Source organism: Thamnophis sirtalis, unplaced genomic scaffold (genome assembly GCF_051295495.1).
Source record: "Thamnophis sirtalis isolate CommonGarterSnake01/CBP01778 unplaced genomic scaffold, rThaSir2_p1.2 scaffold_5, whole genome shotgun sequence".
In the NCBI taxonomy this organism is placed as follows: domain Eukaryota; kingdom Metazoa; phylum Chordata; class Lepidosauria; order Squamata; family Natricidae; genus Thamnophis; species Thamnophis sirtalis.
The window spans coordinates 43,351,704-43,371,570 of NW_028261385.1; the positions used below are offsets into that span (position 1 = coordinate 43,351,704).

The following is a 19,867-nucleotide window of genomic DNA, read 5'->3' on the forward strand; positions in this document are numbered from 1 at the left end:
ATACACTCCTCTAAACATCCCCCCCCTCTCTCTCTTACTTGAACTTTCCTTTGCAACACTGGTCCTCAGGTAGACAGCAGAAAAATATTAATGGAGGGGGGATGGGTGCCATGAGGATTTAACGTAAAATACCAACCTATTCTAAGTTAAGCAGTAAAAATTTTAAAAAAGCGACAGAGATGGGATCTCCAAATGAAACGAGATGCTGCTTTCCGATTAAGGAAATTCATCTTGGCGTGAGCAACAGCAAGGAAACAGAACAAAACAAAACGGGGGGGGGCATTTAAAACGAGGCAAAGAAGGCAAATTAGGCGGAAGAGAAAAAGAGGAGAAACGTGTCAGATTGTAACATATGGAACCACACATGTATATATATATATATATATATATTTAAAATACTTACTTCCCTTATGGATTCTCCTTAGCCATCTACTTCCAGCCATTAAACAATGGAATCCAATCCAAGCCCTGCAATTCCTAAACAGGGTGTTTAGGCAGGAAAGGAAGGGAAACCAAAGAGACACAGAGAAAACTAATTTTTTTAAAAAAAAACTTTTCGGGATGAGCCAAAATAATTTCCTTTTAATTCCTCTTTTCTGCCTACCCCCCACTGCATCTCTTTCCCTCCCCCCCTTCTTCCTTTCTTTTCTCGTGCGTGTGCGTCTGTGTGTGACCATAGACGACCCATACTAATCAGGTCTCAAAGTAAATAGCCGAGCAGGGCGATCTCAGTGTAAATTGTGCTTGTCAGTAGAATCCCCCTCCCTCTTCCTCCCTCCCCCTCGTCCCTCCCTATCTTAGGCAGTAGGTAGCAAAGAATAAAGGCGGGGGGGGGAGCGAGAAAGCGAGAGGGAAAGAGACAAGAGAGAGAGGAGACTCAGCCAATGGAGTGAAGGAGGCTTGGCTAACCTTAGCCTCCCATTTTCTCTCCCCCCAATTCAGGGCTCTGACCAGTCAGTCGCCTTTGATTATCAGTTGCCAGCAGCCCCTCTCTTGGCTCCTTGACATGAGCTCCATATAAGGCAGCGATCTCCATAGAAACGTGTCAGTTTCAATAGTAGTGTCAAAGTTCACTATATACAGACATTCGCGCAGATCTCCCTTTCGGAAACATTGCTCTGCTAGTCTTCCCGTTGAAACGCATTCATTTTTTGGTTCTCTCTCTCCCTCTCTCTCTCTCGCTCTCGCTCTCTCTGTGCCTCTCTCTCTCTCTCTCTCTCCACCTCTCTCTCTCTCTCTCTCGTTTCTTGCATATTCTATTAGTTGATGTCTCCCCCCCTTTTATCTGCTTCTTCCTTCTCTCTTTTTCCACCCTTCTTTTCTTTGAGCCTTTCGCTTCCTTCTCCACGAGACTAGAGAGAGAGGAAACTTAAAAGGAAAGGAGAGAGAGAGAAAAAAAGAAAAAGACAAGACCACAAAGAAAAGAAAAGAGAAAAGAGCAAAGGGGACGCCTTTTTAACATCTTCATATCGTTCGGTTTTTAACTTTTTTTTTACTATTTGGGGGAGGGCTTTTGTAGCCTTGGCTGCTGAAGGTTTTTGTGCCTGTTTTTTTTTCCTTCTCCCCTCTGATTATTTTCCTGAAGAAAAAGAAAAGAAAAAAGGAAGGCAAGAAAGAAGGAAGGAAGGAATAGAGGCGAAGGAACGAAGGAAAAGCGAGCGAGCGAGAGACAGAGGAGCGGTTTTCTCGGGCGATCTCCGGTGATTATTTGCCACCAGCACGGAAGAAGAAAGAAGGCGAGAAGCGCGAGCGAGGGAAGCGCCAGGAGAAGAGGGTTTATTTATTCGACCTACTTTGGATTGCTCGCTCGCTCGCTCTCCTTTGGCTTTTTCCCTCCCCTCCGCGCGCGTGTAATCTTCGCTTCTCTCCATGTTCGCTTTTGGCGTCGGCACTTGGCTGGGGATCCTCCGTCTGCCGGGCGAAAGCGAAGCTGCTGGCTTCGCCTTGCTAGATTTCCCCCGAAATTAAAAGCGGAAGGAGGGACTGAGAGAGACGAGAGAGCCGGTGGAAGAAAGAAGCGGCGGCGGCGGCGGCGGCAGCAGGAGCCGAGGGACTGCAAAGAACGGCGGCGGCGGCAAGAGAGCCCCAAAGTGCCTCCTCAACTCGGCGCTGGCCTCCGCGCCCGGCTCCTTCTCGGCGTCCCCGGAGCTTCCCGAAGCGCCTCTGCTGAATGGCTGACGACGCGGCGCTGCCTTGGACCTGGCCCCCGGACACCCGCGCGCCCTGAGCGGCAGCTTCGCCTCGGCCGCTTCCTCGCCGGCCTCCCTCCGTTCCCAGGCTCGCGGCGGGGACCAGCGCGATCCAGCGGCGACACCCCCGGTCGGGCCCCGGCACCGAACGGTGGCGGAGGAGGCAGTGGCGGCGGCGGCGGAGGCGGCCGCAGCATCGGCAGCCTTCCTAACAGCAGCGGCGGCGGCGACAGAGACAGAGGCGGAGGCGGCGGAGGAGGAGGCGGCGGCGGCAGAGGCAGCCTCCTGGCGGTCTTCTTCTTCCTCTCGGCTTCCTGCTTCTCTCCGCCCGCGGTGCGAGCTGCTAACCCGCTCGGACGGTACGGGGCTGTGGCCGGCCCGGACTGGGTCGGACGAGCCCATCGCCTCCTCTTCCTCCTTCCCTCCTTCTTCCTCCCTGTCCTCCTCCTCCTCCCCCCGCTCCCTCTCCTCCCCAGGGTGACCCTCCTGAATGCCTTTCCCCACCACCCGCTTCCTCGCCCCGCTTGGTTTTGCAACTTGAGAAAGGACGCGTTTCTGGAGGGAAGGAAAGAGGAGGAGGAGGAGGAGGAGGAGGAGGAGGAAAGGCTCTGGCCGGGCGGCAGAGAAACGCTCCCCGGAGCATTGGGGGGGAAAAGAACGCCGAGAAGCCTTGAAAGCTCGCTGGAATCCCACCGCCCTCTCCCGAGGAATCACCCCGAATTCGAAACGGGGAGAGGGAAAACGCGGGAGCGGGGAAGGCGAGGCGGAGAGGAGGAGGAAGGCAGGAAGGAGGACAGGCGGGGGGCAGGGCAGGAGGGGAGAGCAGCGGAAAGCAACCAGCCGAGAGAGCAGGCAGCGGCGGCCGTAGCAGCAGCAGCAGCAGCAGCCAAGCAGGAGGAGTCCTGAGCCTTCGCTTCTGCTCCCCCACCCATCCCACCCCGGCCCGAGAAGCCTCCTTCTCCCCCACCCCACCCCTCCCCCACCCAGCCCGAACCCCCCCTCCTCTCCCGGCCTTTTCCCCGGCGGAGCCCCCCCCCCCGGTTTTTTTTCCTCCGCGGGCCCTGAGATATGGCAATGGTAGTTAGCAGCTGGCGAGATGCGCAAGAGGACGTGGCCGGGGGCGGCCCCACCGGAGCAGCTCAGCCGGGCCGGGATCCGCAGCAAGGGGCCTCGGCGGCCCCCCACACGCCGCAAACGCCGAGCCAGCCGGGCGCCCCCTCCACGCCGGGCGACAAGGGCCAGCAGCAGCAGAGCTCCGGCCAGAGCCAGCAGCAGCAACAGCAGCACATCGAGTGCGTGGTCTGCGGCGACAAGTCCAGCGGGAAGCACTACGGGCAGTTCACCTGCGAGGGCTGCAAAAGTTTCTTCAAGCGGAGCGTCCGCAGGAACTTAACGTACACTTGCCGGGCCAATCGGAACTGTCCCATCGACCAGCACCACCGCAACCAGTGCCAATACTGCCGCCTGAAGAAGTGCCTCAAAGTGGGCATGAGGAGGGAAGGTGAATATGATTTCCTCCCTATTCTAAACTCCAGGCGGGGTGTGTGGAGGAGCGGGTCCCGGAGAGGGAAGGGGGAGACCTGCTGCCCTCCCCCCACACATCGCAGCTCCCCGCTCCATCCGCAGATTATTAGTCCTCTTATTATTATTACTATTAATGTCATCACCCAAGGCTACCGAGCGTATGAGTCGACTCTGCCTCTCCCCATGCCTGCCTTTTTTAAAAAAAATAATAGTGATTCTGATTCGGAACTGAGGAAGGAGGAAAAGGAGAAATAAGCAGCCTTTTCTTTCCATGCTGGCTTCCCCTGCCTCGTTTCACGATTTCTAATTCCTATTAAAATGGGAATGGGGTGGTTGGATGGGAATCCTAACTTCAGACGAGTCAAACTTCCTCGAAAATGTGTTTCAAGGCTGTGCGTGCTTCTGTCTGTCTGTGTGAATTGTGCCGCTTGTGTTGCTACTTTCTGCCGTCTACCTCACCTGCTAGCTACTTCTCGTTTCCCAACATCTGGCCTTTGCCCAAATTCCTTTCCCCCCCCCCCGTGCTTTGGGAGGAAAGTTTGTGAATGTGTTCTGCTTTTTTAAAAAAAAAACTTTTGTCATTTCACCAATCACAATCCTCTGTGTTCTCTTCATTTCATTTCCCTAGGAAACCCATTGTCTCTTAAATACAGTGGTACTTACCAGTTGCAAACCACCCCAAGTCAATGATTGCTGTGTTTGTTGTTGTTGTTGTTGTTGCTGCTGCTGCTGCTGCTGTTGTTACCACAAAGCATAGCTTCTTTCTGGATTGTGCTGGTCAATGTTTGAAAACAAACACAAATACTTCCAGAGTTGTAATAGCAAGGTTCTTCCCCCACCCTTTATTTTATAATATGTTTCCACCTACTTTTTATTTTTCCTTCGCCTAGGTTTACTGCAATATAGGCAAGCTCTGATTTAAAATGCCCTAAGTGTCAAATTGATCCAATAATTCATTTTCTGCAGTGAAAATTTTAAAAAAATGTTAAACTACTTTCTCCCTTGTGCCCTAGCAAAAAAAGAATTATTTTTTTTAAACTGTCCACTGATGACTTCATTTGTAACTTCAGCCAGCTTTTGTCAGGAAAGACATCTTGAAGAAACATAACTAGAAATTAATCAGTACAAAAATATATGAAGGAGATAAAATGTGCCACTATTTTTGAACTGTGCTTGAAATGCACAGCTGCAGCTTTGGAAATCTAAACTATAGTAACAGAAATCGAAGTGAGGTTCTGACAGCAAGGCAGAAATACCCAGATTGAAAATGATTAAAATATACAATGGTGTGAAAGAGAAAGTATTAACTGGGGGGGGGGAAATATTCAGGAGAGGCCCTCTCTTCACCTTGTCACCTTCATTTTTATAAGTCTCAAGTTAGAATTTTTTGGCCTCGGATTAGTAGATCGACACACTTACGCCCTTATACACGTACACAAACTTTGTTCAGCTTTAAATAAATCCAAACACAGCTTACATTTGGGACAGTGAATGCATCCATGGCATTCGAGGAGTACGTGCAGGCGTGTGTGTACGTATGTATGTGTTGTGCATGCTGCACAGTTGCAAATGTTTGTCTTCACTGGCCAAAGCAGTAGCAAGTTGGTGCTTTCTGGAACCATACAGTTAAAGGCTTAGTGTCATCCTTCTTTCCTTGCCGCTCATGTTTGGCTTCTGTAAGTTCACAATTTATTTTAATTCATCTCTTTTAACAGTAACAACCCCCCCACCCCCACCCCACCCCATCCTTTTAAATACAGAGTGTTCCATTTAAATTGGGCAGAGGCTTGCCTGTGTGTGTGTGTATGTGTGTGTGTTTAGTGGGACTGGGACCTGATAAGGCAAGAGTAGCTTTCAAAGGCTAAGGAGAGCTCTCCCTGACCCCCGCCTCCCCCTTCCCAGTTTGGTAGCCTTATTGTGCGATTCCGGACTGGCAAATAAAGGGGAGGTTTAGCTGGATGGTATTTTGCAACCGCAACAACTTTGAGCACTGACTGGGCTCAAGAGGACTCAGAATGTCTCACTGGGTCTCTGGAAAGACGAAGCGGGAACATTTTGCAGGTGGGACCAGATATTGTGTGGTTTTTTTTAAGCGTTGGCAGAGGCAGCTTTGAAAAGCTTGTGCTTTTATTCGTACCACTACCACCTTCTTCTTCTTCTTCTTCTTCTTCTTCTTCTTCTTCTTCTTCTTCTTCTTCTTCTTCTTCTTCTTCTTCTTCTTCTTCTCATCCTCATCCTCATCTTCTTCTTGCTGGAGGGGGGAAAGAAAAGACAACCTCCCTTGCAGGAGCATCTGGTCGTCCCCATTTGCACAACAATGCAAGGTTGCGGGAGGGGAGGGGGGACTTACATTGTGTATGTCTGTGCCTGTGTGTCTGCCGCATTACCCATACCCATACCTTCGAATTTGTGTGTGTGTGTGTTTGCGTATGTCAGAAGGAGCGCGCTTGTGAGTGAGTGTGTGTGCACACGGGCGCGCGCGTTGCTTCGGCTGCTGCTGCTGCTGCTGCTTTCGCCTTAGCGCGGGGCGAGGGGCTGCCTGGAGGGCTGGGGTTTGCCCAGGCTGCCGGATGCACATTTCCTCTCCTTTTCTCTCTCTCTCCCTCTTTTCGTCAGCGGTTCAGCGAGGAAGGATGCCTCCGAGCCAGCCGAACCCGGGCCAGTACGCGCTGACCAACGGCGATCCGCTGAACGGCCACTGCTACCTGTCGGGCTACATCTCGCTGCTGCTGCGAGCCGAGCCTTACCCGACGTCGCGCTATGGCAGCCAGTGCATGCAGCCCAACAACATCATGGGCATCGAGAACATCTGCGAGCTGGCGGCGCGGCTGCTCTTCAGCGCCGTCGAGTGGGCCCGCAACATCCCCTTCTTCCCAGACCTGCAGATCACCGACCAGGTGGCCCTGTTGCGCCTCACCTGGAGCGAGCTCTTCGTCCTCAATGCCGCCCAGTGCTCCATGCCGCTGCACGTGGCCCCGCTCCTGGCCGCCGCCGGACTCCACGCCTCGCCCATGTCCGCCGACCGTGTGGTGGCCTTCATGGACCACATCCGCATCTTCCAGGAGCAGGTGGAGAAGCTCAAGGCCCTGCACGTCGATTCCGCCGAATACAGCTGCCTCAAAGCCATCGTCCTCTTCACCTCAGGTCAGTGGGCCGGGCCGGGCTGGGCTAGGAAGGCTGGAGGAAGGTGGGAAGGCTGGAGGAGGCGAATCAGGCCCTCGAAGGCACAGGCAGAGACAGCTCCCCACCGCCAGGCTGTGTGGGAGCCAAACCTCGCTGGGGCCTAGCAGGCCTCACGAGTTGGTGGACGTGGGCTGGGGTAGCTTCCTAACTGTAGGTTCTGCAGTGAAATTGGCAACGCGAAGGCTGAAGGGCTGCTGCTGTGGCTGCCTTGGCTGGAGTTTGGCTTCCAAGCAGGGAGTAAATTAAAATGTGTGAGAAAAAGAAAGAGAGAAAAGAGAGGAGGAGGTTAAACCCCTGGCCAAGGTTTTTCACCAGAGCTTATTGAATAGGAAGGCAGAGATACGAAGAAATCCTCCACATTGTGGCTTTATTGCTCTGTGATTTCCCCCTCGCCCTTTACTAGAAACTGTTCATAATTCCAATTGCTGTGATCAGAGGAGCAGGTAAAAATTGACCTGAAGGCCAAAAATCCCCCCCTTCACTCCTTTGCTGCTTAAAAAGAAGGGGAGAGAGAGAGCTCACCCCAAGATTTGCAGAGATATTTTCTCACCTTTTTCTCAAGGTTTCACTCTAGATTTTTATTCTCTTTCTCCCCCATCTCCAAACCCTTTTGCTTTCTCTAGTTTCTGTAGTTTCTCATCTCCAAGCTCTTTTTCCCAGAGGAAAAATACATAGAAACACACAAGGCAACTCTATACCAATACTAACAGATTAGCTGCAACACCCCCCCTCAATTAAATTAGAAACAGGGATGGATAATGTGCTGGTCCACAATTTTGTTTATGATAGATGGCTCAAATTAACTTTGCAAAAGAGGATATTAACCTCACCTTTGAAGTGCTCTGGTTGAAGTCTATAAAAATTCAGACATCTTTTTATTATTGCAAACCCGGTTGAGCCATATCTCAACAAAATCAAAGATTTATGGATAAAATATACAAGATGGCCTTTGGGTTAGGAAAGCTATGGCTGCCTGTGAGTTAAATTTGCACTCTGCACAGGAAAATCGCATGCTCAAAAATAAATGCCCCTAATGCAGCAGAATTTACTCCTAAATAGGATTGTGTGAGATTGAAAGTTCATGGGAATAGTTGTGCTGTTGTTGTTTTTAAATTCTTTTGCTGTGCTTTAGTACTATTAAATTTCCCCTTAAACCTGAAGCCAAGCAATATACAAAAGATTTCATTGGCCGGACTTGCTGAAATTTCTGATTGAGAGGAAGAATCTATCAATATTTCTAGCCTCACGTGCCTGAGAAATAGTATTTACACTCTGGCCAGACAACTCTTAAATTTGTGCAAAACTGTAATGTAGCAAACATGGTATTAATATCGATTTGAACACTGGATAATTTATTTAGATGGGGACTCATTGGTATGCGCAGTGCTCAGAGAGGTGGACTGTGACTGCCCCCCCTTGTTCCTCTGGCTGCAAATGCAGGGCTGGGAGTGAGGACTCTTTTCTTTGCAAGAGGATCAAGTGCAGATCTTAAAACAAATGGGGGAGATTTATGAAGCAGCCTTAGAGGACAAGTTTGGGCCGCATTTATCTTTGGCCTGGTTTTTTTGTGTATTTTTGGTGGCGGAAACATGTTTTTTCACAACTGACAAAAAGGGATCCTGCTGGCATTTTTCAGGGTGATTTTAACTGCAGCTCCCCATACTTGTTCTTAACCCATTTATTCCTTTGGAGACAGGCGAAGGACTGGACAAAGGGCAGAAATATTCAGATGAGTTTTAAAACAGCAGCTTTTTATGCCAGAAAGGTAAACAAAGCTGGCTGCTTAAAAAGGCTTCACTGAAATGGTCTCCAGATTAAAAGGCCTGATGCCCATCCCCCTCCATTTTCTCAAATCCTCAAGGCCCAGGCTTACCTGGCTGATTTAATAAAACAGATATGATTGCTATATTTTTCGGGGCAGTTCACCGCAATGTTAAATTGTTCATAATTATTCTATTGGTAACAATGGGTCTGCTGGAATAGCATTTTCCAGCATAACCCCTTTAATGGTCCTTTCCCATCCACCCCCACATTTCCCCACTTCCAACTGCCCTCTCCTTTCAGTTTTTATATACACTCATTTCCACTTGGGCTAATCTTGTTTTGATTGCTGGCCAGAAGGTAATTGATGGCAAATCTTTCATCAAGCCATCCAACTTTTTAAGCAAACTTTGATGGATGGAAAAAACATTTTTAGCCACCTGGTCCCAGAGGCTTAACTCAGCAATCTGATCCTAAATGTAAAATAAGTCTTGCTTCAAAATCATTGGGTTTTTTAGATGAGAGATCAGTGTTTAAGCCTGCTTGGAGATTAGTGAGTTTCTTATATATATATTATTTATTTGCTTGATCACAATCATTTGGACTTCAGAATATTTTTGTTCACCCCTAAGAAGTTTGGAGACTAACCTCAATCTAAACAGCACCTTAAAAACTAACCCCAACATGTTGACTTTTCACACCACTATGCTAATTTCCTTAGCAAATCTATTTTTAATTAACACATGGGAGGGCATATCCCTCTACAATTTGGAATTATATAGGTAATATTACCCACAGAAATATCAGAGCAGGTCAGATGTATAAATCTATTTCCTAGGCAATAACAAAATGTTGATTTCTCATTTTCTCATTTGCCAACAGTATTTTTTAATTTTTTTTGAACACGTAAGGCTCCTGGGTGCATTAGGTAAAATATGCTCCACCTAATAACAAAAGCTGGTTGACATCTGCTATGTAGTCATTTTTTATTTACTTATATAGTTTCTCTGCCATTGATTGGAAAGGAAAATACCAAGAAATACTGACTGCAGGGGAAATTATAAAAAAATGAAGAAACATAGTTTCTACATCCATCACCTTCTGCTATCCTCCTCTCCTTTCTTTTCTATCTGCAAAGTAAGCTAAAGGAGGCGAATAGGCATCACTCTCCTTCTTTGGTCTACTATTTCATCTCAACTCAATCAGCTGATCGATCAGATAGCCCAGATTGTTTAATTAATTTTCAGGTTGTCTGGTCGAAAAGCATCCCCTCGATCCAGACATGTTTGCTGGGGAGGAGAGAATTACCTTGAGTGCGAGGGGTGCCAAGTAAATTCAAAGCCCACCCCTCATGCACTAGGTAGGAGTACAGCTTGAAGAAGAAGAAGAAAGGGGGGGGGAGAAAAATAACAGAAGAAGATATGTTTTATTAAGCATCTGTTGGATATATTAAGGAGAAGGGGAGGGGAGCTTTGTCGATGCTCTTTTCTCACAATCCCAGTGGTGGCCTCAAGCTGGAGAAAGCAGAAGCAGAAATAAATATTTCACCAATCCAGAGAATAGGGCAGGGAGCCTCCAAAGAGATGTGCTGAGGCAACTAGACCCTTTCATCCTGCCTTATTTAGAAGTTGCCTGAAACTGAAGACCCCGGTGGAAAAGGGCAACGTGGCAAAGAGGGGGAGTAGAAGCTAGAGGGTGTAAGAGGAGGAAGATCTCTTAGTCACAGCTAAAGAAGATAGTGACTCTTCACTATAATGGACCACAAATAAGGGCAGGTCTCTGTTGCATGACGTCTGTGTATTGCAATCTCCCTCCTTCCCTCCCTCCTTTCCTCTCTCTCTCTCTCTCTCTCACTCACATTCTCACTCTCTTTTTTCTCCCTGCACCTCCTCCTCTGATTTTAGATGTTGCAAATGATCACTGCATTTAAGGCAAAAGCGTGGATTAGCACAACAGTCGGGCGTGCGTAATTGTACATCTAAGCGCTCCTTAGTCTGTAGCTGGGGTCAGCGAGGTCTTTTCCTCAGAAGCGTTTGAATTATGGCTTGGTTTATTTCTATTTTCGCTTGAGGCCAGAAGCGTGGGCATGAAGGTGCCTGGCAATCTTTTGAAAGGCCCGGGGCCTGTCACCAAAGTCACAGGCAAGGCCAGCTAAAACAACAGCTCAGAAAGAATTGTGCAAATAATTTTTCATTGCCTTTTTCTAAGGTGCTACACTTTTAAGCTCTGCTTAGGGGACCCTCCCCCAGATTTAATACATTCATACCTACATACACACACGCGCGCACACCCGCACACACACACACCCGCACATCCATCTCAAAAGCTGCTTTGATCTCCGCTAAACCGCCCTGCTAGTTGACGGCTGCCTTGTGATCATGATGTTTTGAAATATTTATTATTGATAGAAGAAAACAAGTTACGAATCTGAACAAGGCAGACGACAGCGGCTCCCCGCTTCCCTGCCCGAAGCACCCGCCGCTTATGCGCAGGTGGCTTCTTCCCTCCCTCCCCTCGCTTCTTTTCCTTCCACTCTTGTTTTTCTCTCTCTCCCTGTTTTAATAATAATAATAATAATAATAATAATAATAATAATAATAATAATAATAATAATAATAATAATATACCACCTAGGACGCTGGCAGCAACCCGTATCAACCATTAGCACCAGTCAATGGTATTTGTGACGCATTTTAAAATGTTCATTTGACTGAGCTTCATGTTTAATGAATAAAAGAGATGTTAATAATAATAAAAGGGAAGCAGTCGGAAAGCTATTGGGAAGGAGAGCTGGCTACCTCGCCCCCCCCCTCTCTCTTTTTTTTTTTAACCCTACGCGGAAGGAGGGAGGGAGATGCAAGAAAATTGAAGCTGGGCACTTTCCCGACTCTCTGGAGGCCTCCTTCCTCGGCTCTAGCCGCAGCCTCCCAGCTCGGGCCGGGCAGGCGGCGCAGCTTTGTGAAGGCGAGCGAGAGCAGCTGCAGAAGACGAAGAAGCGGCCTTCTTAGCGCAAAGCGGGGGGAGAGGGAAGGGGAGGGCCGGGAGCCGAGCCATTTTCCCGGCAATGATTATCCGGCTTCCAAGAGAAACGCCGCCACATTTCAACGGCTCCGCGATCGCCTCTCGATCCGGAGACAAAGCGAGGGCGCTGCTTAGTCTACCTCGCCTTCTCTCTCTCTCTCTCTCTCTCTCTGTCCCAGCCTTCCTCGTCTCCCCCCCCCCTTCCAGGAAATGGAGGCGGCTGCCTTTCGTGCCAGAGCGGGCTCGGGATCCTAGCCTAGCCAGGTTCGGTTCCCTCATCTGCCGTACCTGGCCTCATTCAGCCCACCCGGGAGCCTTTCCCTCGAGTGTGGAAGGACGCGCCGGAGAAGGGGGGGGCGTAAGGCGTCCTTGGGAGTCTGTCCACGAAGGATTTCCTCCCCCCTCTCCCCCCCCCTCCACGCACAGCTGGCGGGCCTGGCGGACTCCCTCCCTCCCTTCCCTCGCTCTCGCTCTCTACGCCAGGGAGGGAAAGTGCGCGTGTCCACCGGCTAACAATAGGATGCAACTCGGGGAAGGAAGCGAGGCCTGGGCCCCTCCTGGCGTCTGCAGCCGCGTGGTTGCCGCGCCGAAAACGGATCTCCGATCCCCTCTGCCCCCTTTTATTTTTAAGAGAGGCCAGTCAGGTGAAGAAGGTCCCGGGGAATGGCTGTCCGGGTTCCCCGGGGGTCTCCTGTCGGGAGAGGAGGGGTGTTGGGTGGGGTGCGACCTGCCGGCTAGCCGGGATGTCCAGGCCCTCGCTAACCCTCTTGCCCTGCTGTCTCTCTCCCTTTCGCCCCCGCTGCTTCTCCTGATGGCCGGACAGATGCCTGTGGCCTGTCGGACGCGGCGCACATTGAGAGCCTGCAGGAGAAATCGCAGTGCGCCCTGGAGGAATACGTGCGCAGCCAATACCCCAACCAGCCCAGCCGCTTCGGCAAGCTGCTCCTCCGGCTGCCTTCCCTGCGCACCGTCTCCTCGTCGGTCATCGAGCAGCTCTTCTTCGTCCGCTTGGTAGGTAAAACCCCCATCGAGACGCTCATCCGAGACATGCTGCTCTCCGGCAGCAGCTTCAACTGGCCTTACATGTCGATCCAGTGTTCCTAGAGCAGTCCCTGGCCTCCCCCCCACCAGCCTCGCTTAGCGACCCGCCACGGGCCTTGCGGCTGAGCGGCCAGAAAAAGGGGGGGTCCCGAGGAGAGAGAGAGAGAGCAAAGAAAGGGACCCAAAACGCCCCACTTCCCCACGGCCGGGAGCCCGGAGACCTCGTCTTGAAGGAAAGACTGGCGGAGGCTGGCAACTCCAGCGCGGCGGCGGTGGCCAAAAAAGGGGGCAGCTCGCCTGTGTTGGAACCAACGGCGACCCCGAGGTGGGAGACTTTTTAAAACGAAGGAACAAAAAAAAAAGCAAAGACCGAAGGGATTTTTCTCATTGTACTGCCCGCCCGCCCACCCCCCTCCGAGAAAGAGAGGAAAGAGGAAGAGGAGGAAGAGGATGAGATGGATTTTCCTGGATTGATCACGGACCGAAATGGGGATCAAGTGTACAGCAAACCCAGTTTTCGGAAAGGAAACTGAAGCCGAACTGAACCGAGGGGGAGGGGGAACGGGAGGGGGACCCACGGGGAAACACTGACCACGAACATTGCTCTTCATTTTGTAAAATATTAGTCTTTATTTTCACTTTTTTTGTAAAATTTAAAAACATCGTTATGCGCATAAAAAGGAGAGAAGATAAACCAACACAAGAAACAAAAATCTAGGGAAGGGGAAATAACGTTTTCCAAATAATTATTAAAAAAAACAAGGAATTGTTCTGTGTGTATGTATCTATATCTGTTTTGTATTTTTTTCTGGTTCCAAACCAGGCTTCCTGTGATTCTATACTAATAATTTTTGATATAACCCTTTGCTTCTTATAATGAGTGCGATATATGTTGTTGAAGCTGTTCTTCAAGAATTAAAAAATTGAAGTGAGAATTTAAACACAAATAAAAGAATTTAGCAAAAAGAACAAAAGGCAAGAACACCCTGAAGGACCTGGAGTCCCGCTGCCCTCCCCCTAATCTGTGCTCCTTTGAGTTCCCTTCCCCACTTGCTTGTCTATGGAGTTGGGAGTCCTACTTTCCTTCTCCACACCAACCCTTGGTTTGCAGCTTCCCTCAAGACTTTCAAGGGGTGGGAATGGGGGATAACAGGTTAAACCTGGGGTCTAGTAAGGTGCCTGTGTCTCTAGGCATTCCCACGCCAATTGGTTTGATGTTACAAGGGTAGAGACTGAAGCTGACGAAATAGAAAAAGTTGGAGAATCCCTTTAATAGCCTCGTAGCTTTGAGCCCTTCTGTGTGCATAATCCGGAATACCAATGGGAATGCTGCATGTGAAGGTTGGGGTGGGAGGAGGGAGGTTGCCTTTGGACTATCTTTGTCGAGGTTAAATATTTTTATGGGTCTTAAACTCCCTCACACATGGCACAGCCCAATATCAGTGTGGCTTCAGGTTTCTGAGTCCTTTCAGAGAAGGATTCCTTGGTGATCTGGTCTCCAGAGGGTGTATGAGAGCAAAAGAGAGCTGTAGATACAGATGTCTGGTGCTCTGTTCAGACCCAAGGACAGGCCTGTGTCCTTCCTGGGGTGGGGGAGGAACATTGAGGAGTCTCCTTGAGGCTTCTCCTTCCTTTGAACACAGAGGAGTGAAAGCTCCAACCCCCATCCACCTTCTTTTTCTCCCCCCACCCTTTTCGAGTGCATCAGCAGATTCTCAGGGCGCGGAACCCCTTTTGAAGACGACAACTTTCCCAGGGCTTGGAGCTGGTCTCTGCCAATCCCGGTAACAGCTTTCAGCGCATTAATGTTTTATAGGATCTGAGATGGAGCTGTAAGAACCCGGCTGCCAAGGGAGCTCTTTCTTAACGTATTAATAAAGCCGGATCTTTAAAAATAACATTCGTGCAAGTCTCCCCCGCCCACATCCTCTCTCTCTCTCTCTCTCTTTTCTCAGCTTCTCTTCCTAGCCTTCCAAACTAGGAAGGGTTCGAGATAAGGCAGGATTTTCAGCTACAGATATTGATAGCAGGGTTTTTCCCCAATTAATTGGCTGCCTGCATTCCTTCACTTTTTTGTTTTCATTAACAAACTTTTACAGCCTAACTCATTTGACTTACTTACTTACTTACTTACTTACTTACTCCCTCCTCTCCCCTTCCCTTCCCTTCCCTTCCCTTCCCTTCTTTCTTCAGTATTCCAAACAAGAGATCCTAGGAGACTCAGCCCCAATTTCTAGAAGAGCATTTACAGCTGCATAATCACTGCTGTCAAACCCTAGTCTGAAAGACTAGTCCTTGTCTGGAAGAAGAGGAGAGCTTGGCTTTCATTTGTTTTAGTTCTGTCTAAAACCGAACTGGCTATTGTCCTCCTAACGTTTGCAGAGTGGGACCAGAGAAACCTACCTTTAGAATCAGACACTTTAATAATATATTATGTATTAGGCTTTGACCTTCATTATCTAGTCTAACCTTTGGTGGCATGAAGGTCCTTGAGAAACCCTAAAGCTTTCTCAGAATTAGAAGATGGGTTCCAATTCATAAAACCAGGCTATGATTTCTCCGGTAATTTTTTCTTCTCCCACTCCCCCCACCCTAACTCATTTTTCAACATGAATAGATGTTCTAAAACTGGAAGAGAGGAAAAAGTCTATGTGAGGTGTGGGGAAAAGCCTTGGTTTTACAGGACTGGGGTTTTATTCTTATTTCCAATGCTGTAATACTTGGAATGTGGACTTCCCAGTTTGTTTTAAGAAGGGAGGAAGAAACCAAAGGATATTTGATGGAAAACATTGGGTTAGTAGGTTCGCAGAATCTCAGCTGGCCAGCTGCCTTAGTTAAAAAAAAAAAGCCTTTTTCTTCTAGTCTTACAGCATAATGTCTTTAGCCACGCCAAAAAAAAGAGAGGTAAATGTTTTAGAAATCACAGCTATCTTCCAAGATTATCTAAATGCTGTGGGCAGTATTGAAACTAGCAGCAACAATGAACAAAATAAACAAATCCACAAAGTATACCCTGCCCTCTGTGAAAGTGGGTGTGGTTGCCAAATAAACCTTGATTTGCACTTGAAGCCAGGATGCCACTTAGGCTGCAGTTCGATGGCCTTGAGTTCATCTTTGCTGCAGTGACAGAGTCTTTTCCCAAACAGCCTGGCTTCCTCCTGCTCTTTAATTTCAATCTTAGCTTTTCCAAGCAGCCTAACTTTGGGGTGTTCTGAAATGAGTCATGGGAATTTCAGGAACTTTGATAAGGGATGTTACGTATATGCTCGCGCATATGTGTCATTTTGCAAAGTGAAATTATGACTTTAAGCACACTGCTCTATCCCCCCCCCCCAAATCTCTGAAATTTAAAGCTGTCTCTAAAATAGCAGTTTTGCACACACTCACTACAGGCTCTTTTTTTGTACATTTGTTGCTGTATTCAAGGACAACAAGGTTTAGAGGTCCCTACGCCTTCATGAGAAAAAGGGTTACATCTTCCTTGGGGAGGGGGGAACTCAGCATTTTGTTGACAGCTGAACACTGGAAGTGCTTAAAGTAAATGAACCATCCTTCTACCAACCTGGTACCCTACGGATCTTATTGACTACACATCCCAGCATCTCATGTCAACAGGAGCAGGGGTCTTTGTTAGTTGTGGTAATGGGAATATTGACCCAAGGTATAAGAAAAAAACCAGGAAGTGGTAAACTGATTTTTTTTTGGGGGGGGGTAAAAATTAGGGTAATGAATACTACCAAGATTGGTGAACACTTGGTGTATTCCAATCATCAATTGGGTTTAATTTATAGGCCTTTGGATAATGAGTGGAATTCAACCACAGACAGTTTAGTTGTTGCTGCTTTAAAAAAAAAAAACTGAGAAAACATGCCTGGGCTCTTATAATTGCTATATTAGAATTATTTGTGGTCCTTTTTTATAAACCAAAGAAAGCATATTTATTTTTGTAAGAGACTAGAAGCTGGGGGGGGGAGAGAGACTGAAGAATGAAAGGAAGAGAGAAAAGGGACTATTTTCAAGGCAATGAACAAGTGTATTTTGGACAGTCTCCTCCATGTAAAAAGTAGCAGTAATATACAAAAGAAAACATCTATAAGAAGTTCAAGCTTAAAGACTTTTCTTCACGCTGTGAGATTTAGTTAGCCTGCTCCCTTTTAAGTCCCATCATCGTGAAGAAACTCTAGTCAGCATATGATTTCTTTTTTAGTGTAGAATTTTACCTTCAAATGATTTTTTTCTTTGCAGATAAAATGTTTGCAGAGGATGAGAGTTTTACATTTCTCTGTAGTTGACTGGAAAAAACTTCGAGTTAAACTAATTTGGGATTTTTTTTTAAAAAAAAAGTTTAAAATTCATCCGAATTTGCTCTAGTACATGAGAGTTAGGTTAACACCTTTCTGTTTTAAGAATCCCAGAAGAACTGGCCCATAAACCGAGTAGTTCCATCACAAGCCTGGACAGAGAGGGGGAAACCTACCCACTCTGGTCCAGGAACAGAATTTGGTTTGAAGTTTCTTTTGCCTCTGGTCTTAGGGGTCAGAATGGGATGCTTGATCTTCTTGAAGTAGTCTTAACTCTCCACAAAAAGAGAAATAAAATATATCCCCAACCCCTCCTCCTCCTCCTCCTCCTCCTCCTCCTCCTCCTCCTCCTCCTCCTCCTCCTCCTCCTCCTCCTCCTCCTCCTCCTCCTTCTATCTGACAATGGACTTCAAATCTTATTTTCATCCTTAACCCAAAGAAGAGGGGGAAGAGATTAAAAGGAATGAAATATATTCTGCCCTCCCCTCTCCACCCGGGTCATTAGCCTGGATGTCCACAATTTGAGCTTCATATTTTTTTTCCCTAAGAAGACACACACACACACACACACACAAACACAAACACACAGACACACAGAGTCCCGCTAGGAAAATAACGCGGAAAATGAAAACAGGTTCATCTTTTCTAATGGGTTTCCAAGGGAAAAGGCGAACGGTCAGCCTAACGACTTTGCCAAGGTCTTCCAGCTTGCCGGGAGCGCGCGGCTGCTTCGCTGGCCTGCCGGGGCTTCCTAACCAGTCCGCGTTTTGACGAGAGCTCCCTGAGGTGCTTGGGGGGGGGGGTCAGAAGAAAGAAGAAAAAAAAGGGGGGGGACACAAGTAGACGCCAATAAAACTCTTGTTGTTTTTTTTTTAAAAAAAAAGAAAACTCGCGCCGGATCCAAGCCGTTCCCGAGCGCTTTGACTTGGGCAGCCAAAAGAGTTTTTCTTCCTAAATGAGTTAAAGAGCCATTTACCTCTGGCGTCCATTCATCACCGCCACAAGTCGAGAGCCTCGAACATGGGGGCGATTTGTTTGCTTACACAACCAGCTGGGCGCAATTTCACGTCTGAGGTATCTATCTGAAAGCGCCCCTCATTTATTACCCTTACTTGTCAACGGATTCACTTTCAAAGGTGGGATGGGGCTTTGCAAAAGAAAAAAAAAGGAAGGATGGAAGAGGAGAAGAAGGAAGAAGGAAGGAGAAGAAAGAAAGAAAGAAAGAAAGAAAGAAAGAAAGAAAGAAAGAAAGAAAGAAAGAAAGAAAGAAAGAAAGAAAGAAGAAACGGTTGCTCATGCTGGAATGAAGTATTTTCCCCAAATAACAGCCCCCCTTTCCCCAGTTATTCTCCCCTGCAGATCCGGGGGCTTTCCGGGCAGAGAAGAGGCCAGCTGGGAAGGCAAGAAGACCAAGCGGGCTCTACAAGAGCCGATGGGGCGCCCAGTCAGGGCCCCTTCCAAGTTTTGCGCTCGCCGCCCGGCTTCGCCCGCCCGAGGGAGCCTTTGAGCCAAGCCCGCTTACTCCAACGTAAATCCCGGGGAGGCTGTGGGATTCCTAGTCCCTTCTTGGAACGGGCCTGGCGGAGCCCAGTGGCGGTTCTTGGCCAGTCATTAACGCCCCAAAACTGGAATGCCAAACCCAGCCGCCGTTGAAAAAGCGAGAGCAATTAGAGGAGTTGAATGGCCGGAAAGTAGGAAGGAAGGAGGGACTTGGGATTCCTTTTCGGCCAGGTACAGCCCAGCAATTCAGGGACAGGTGAGGGCGGCGCTGCTGGGGAGCAAAGTGAGACCAAACAATCCGGGATCTTTTTTTTTTAAAGTTGTTTATTTTTATTCTCTTATCTATAGTTACAGGTTTACATTCACATAGTTATTATTCTTATTTATCATTATCACTTTTACACATTTGTTTTTCCATATAAAAGGTTAAAATATACATTCTGGGTTGCTTTGCTTAGCATCCCGTACACCTATTTTGTATTATCACCACTCTTATTTTTTCTTTTCTTTTCGCCCTCCCTCCCTTCCCTACTTTCTTCCTTCCTCCTCTCCTTTCCCTTTTCTTCTTCCCTTGCCTCTCCCCTACTCCTCTCTTCCTCCTCCTACCCTCTCTCTCCTTCTCTTTCTATCCGCAATCTTTGAAGGCCGGAGTAGCTACGCCTGGTGCAGCCGGGGGTGGGGAGAGGGGGAGGAGGAGGAGGCTGTCCTTCTGGACTAGAGAATCGCGGCCTTATCCAAGGTCGCCCTAGCACCAGCCTGACCCCTGCTGAATGCCAAGGCAGCCGGCTTAAAGCTCAGCGATCCACCGTAGCGCTGTTAGATCAGACGTTGCCTCCACGTGGCTGGGAAAGGGTTGAAGGGGTCAGGGGAAGATCTCTCGATCTATTTCTTCCTCGGCCGCCCACCTGCCCGAGAAAGGCAGGTCGGTTTAGAAATAGGGCAGGAGAGGAAGGAAATTCATAGACAGGGGAGGAGAGGGGAGAATTGGGATCTCCCCCTCAATCCCTTCTCGGGAACCCACGGACAAGGTCGGGCAGCCCCTTGGAGTCAAGTCTGACCGGGTCTGAAAGCGGGGAAGGCTCGGTCTGCGAGGCCAGCGGCCTACCCGGGTCCCTGCCCTGCTTCTACCGCGAATCCGCGGCGGTTGTCTTTCAAAGGAGAGGCGCAAGGAAGGGGGGGTTCTTGGGGCGAAGTAGCCTGGCTGCTTAAAGGTTTTAGGGAGGCGTTTGCCTCCTATAACCTTTACAGTGGACAGAGAAATCAAGCGATGCCTAAACCTTGAGGTCAGCATCTCTCTCTCTCCCCCCCTCCCTCCCTCCCTCCCTCCCTCCCTCCCTCTCTCTCTCT

At 48.6% G+C, this 19,867-nt stretch overlaps 2 protein-coding genes across 5 annotated transcripts in view; one reads left to right on the forward strand and one right to left on the reverse strand.

Annotated features, from left to right (window-relative positions):
* The window catches only part of LOC106539128 (uncharacterized), a 129,970-nt gene extending 129,375 nt beyond the window's left edge, over positions 1 to 595 (reverse strand). For all 3 annotated transcript variants that reach the window (XM_087715716.1, XM_087715718.1, XM_087715717.1), the window contains exon 1: positions 404 to 595. The gene's annotated coding sequence lies outside the window, so the exon portion shown is untranslated. The remainder of the gene's footprint in view (positions 1 to 403) is intronic.
* A 2,540-nt stretch (positions 596 to 3,135) lies between these two features.
* Positions 3,136 to 13,489, forward strand: NR2F1 (nuclear receptor subfamily 2 group F member 1). 2 transcript variants are annotated; one of them, XM_014053842.2, is made up of 3 exons: positions 3,136 to 3,690; positions 6,330 to 6,857; positions 12,502 to 13,489. In XM_014053842.2, the coding sequence occupies exons 1-3, from the start codon at positions 3,258 to 3,260 to the stop codon at positions 12,780 to 12,782; spliced, it is 1,242 nt and encodes a 413-aa protein (XP_013909317.1). In that variant the 5' UTR covers positions 3,136 to 3,257; the 3' UTR covers positions 12,783 to 13,489. The 2 variants fall into 2 exon arrangements, with proteins under 2 accessions (XP_013909317.1, XP_013909325.1); XM_014053850.2 differs by lacking the exon at positions 3,136 to 3,690 and adding an exon at positions 3,711 to 5,774.
* Positions 13,490 to 19,867: the final 6,378 nt, after the last annotated feature.

Coding starts and splice junctions, on each gene's coding strand:
- NR2F1 (XM_014053842.2), top strand. CDS start 3,258: ATGGCAATGGTAGTTAGCAGCTGGCGAGATGCGCAAGAGGACGTGGCC. Junction 3,691..6,329: donor AGTGGGCATGAGGAGGGAAG/GTGAATATGATT, acceptor TCTTTTCGTCAG/CGGTTCAGCGAGGAAGGATG. Junction 6,858..12,501: donor CATCGTCCTCTTCACCTCAG/GTCAGTGGGCCG, acceptor ATGGCCGGACAG/ATGCCTGTGGCCTGTCGGAC.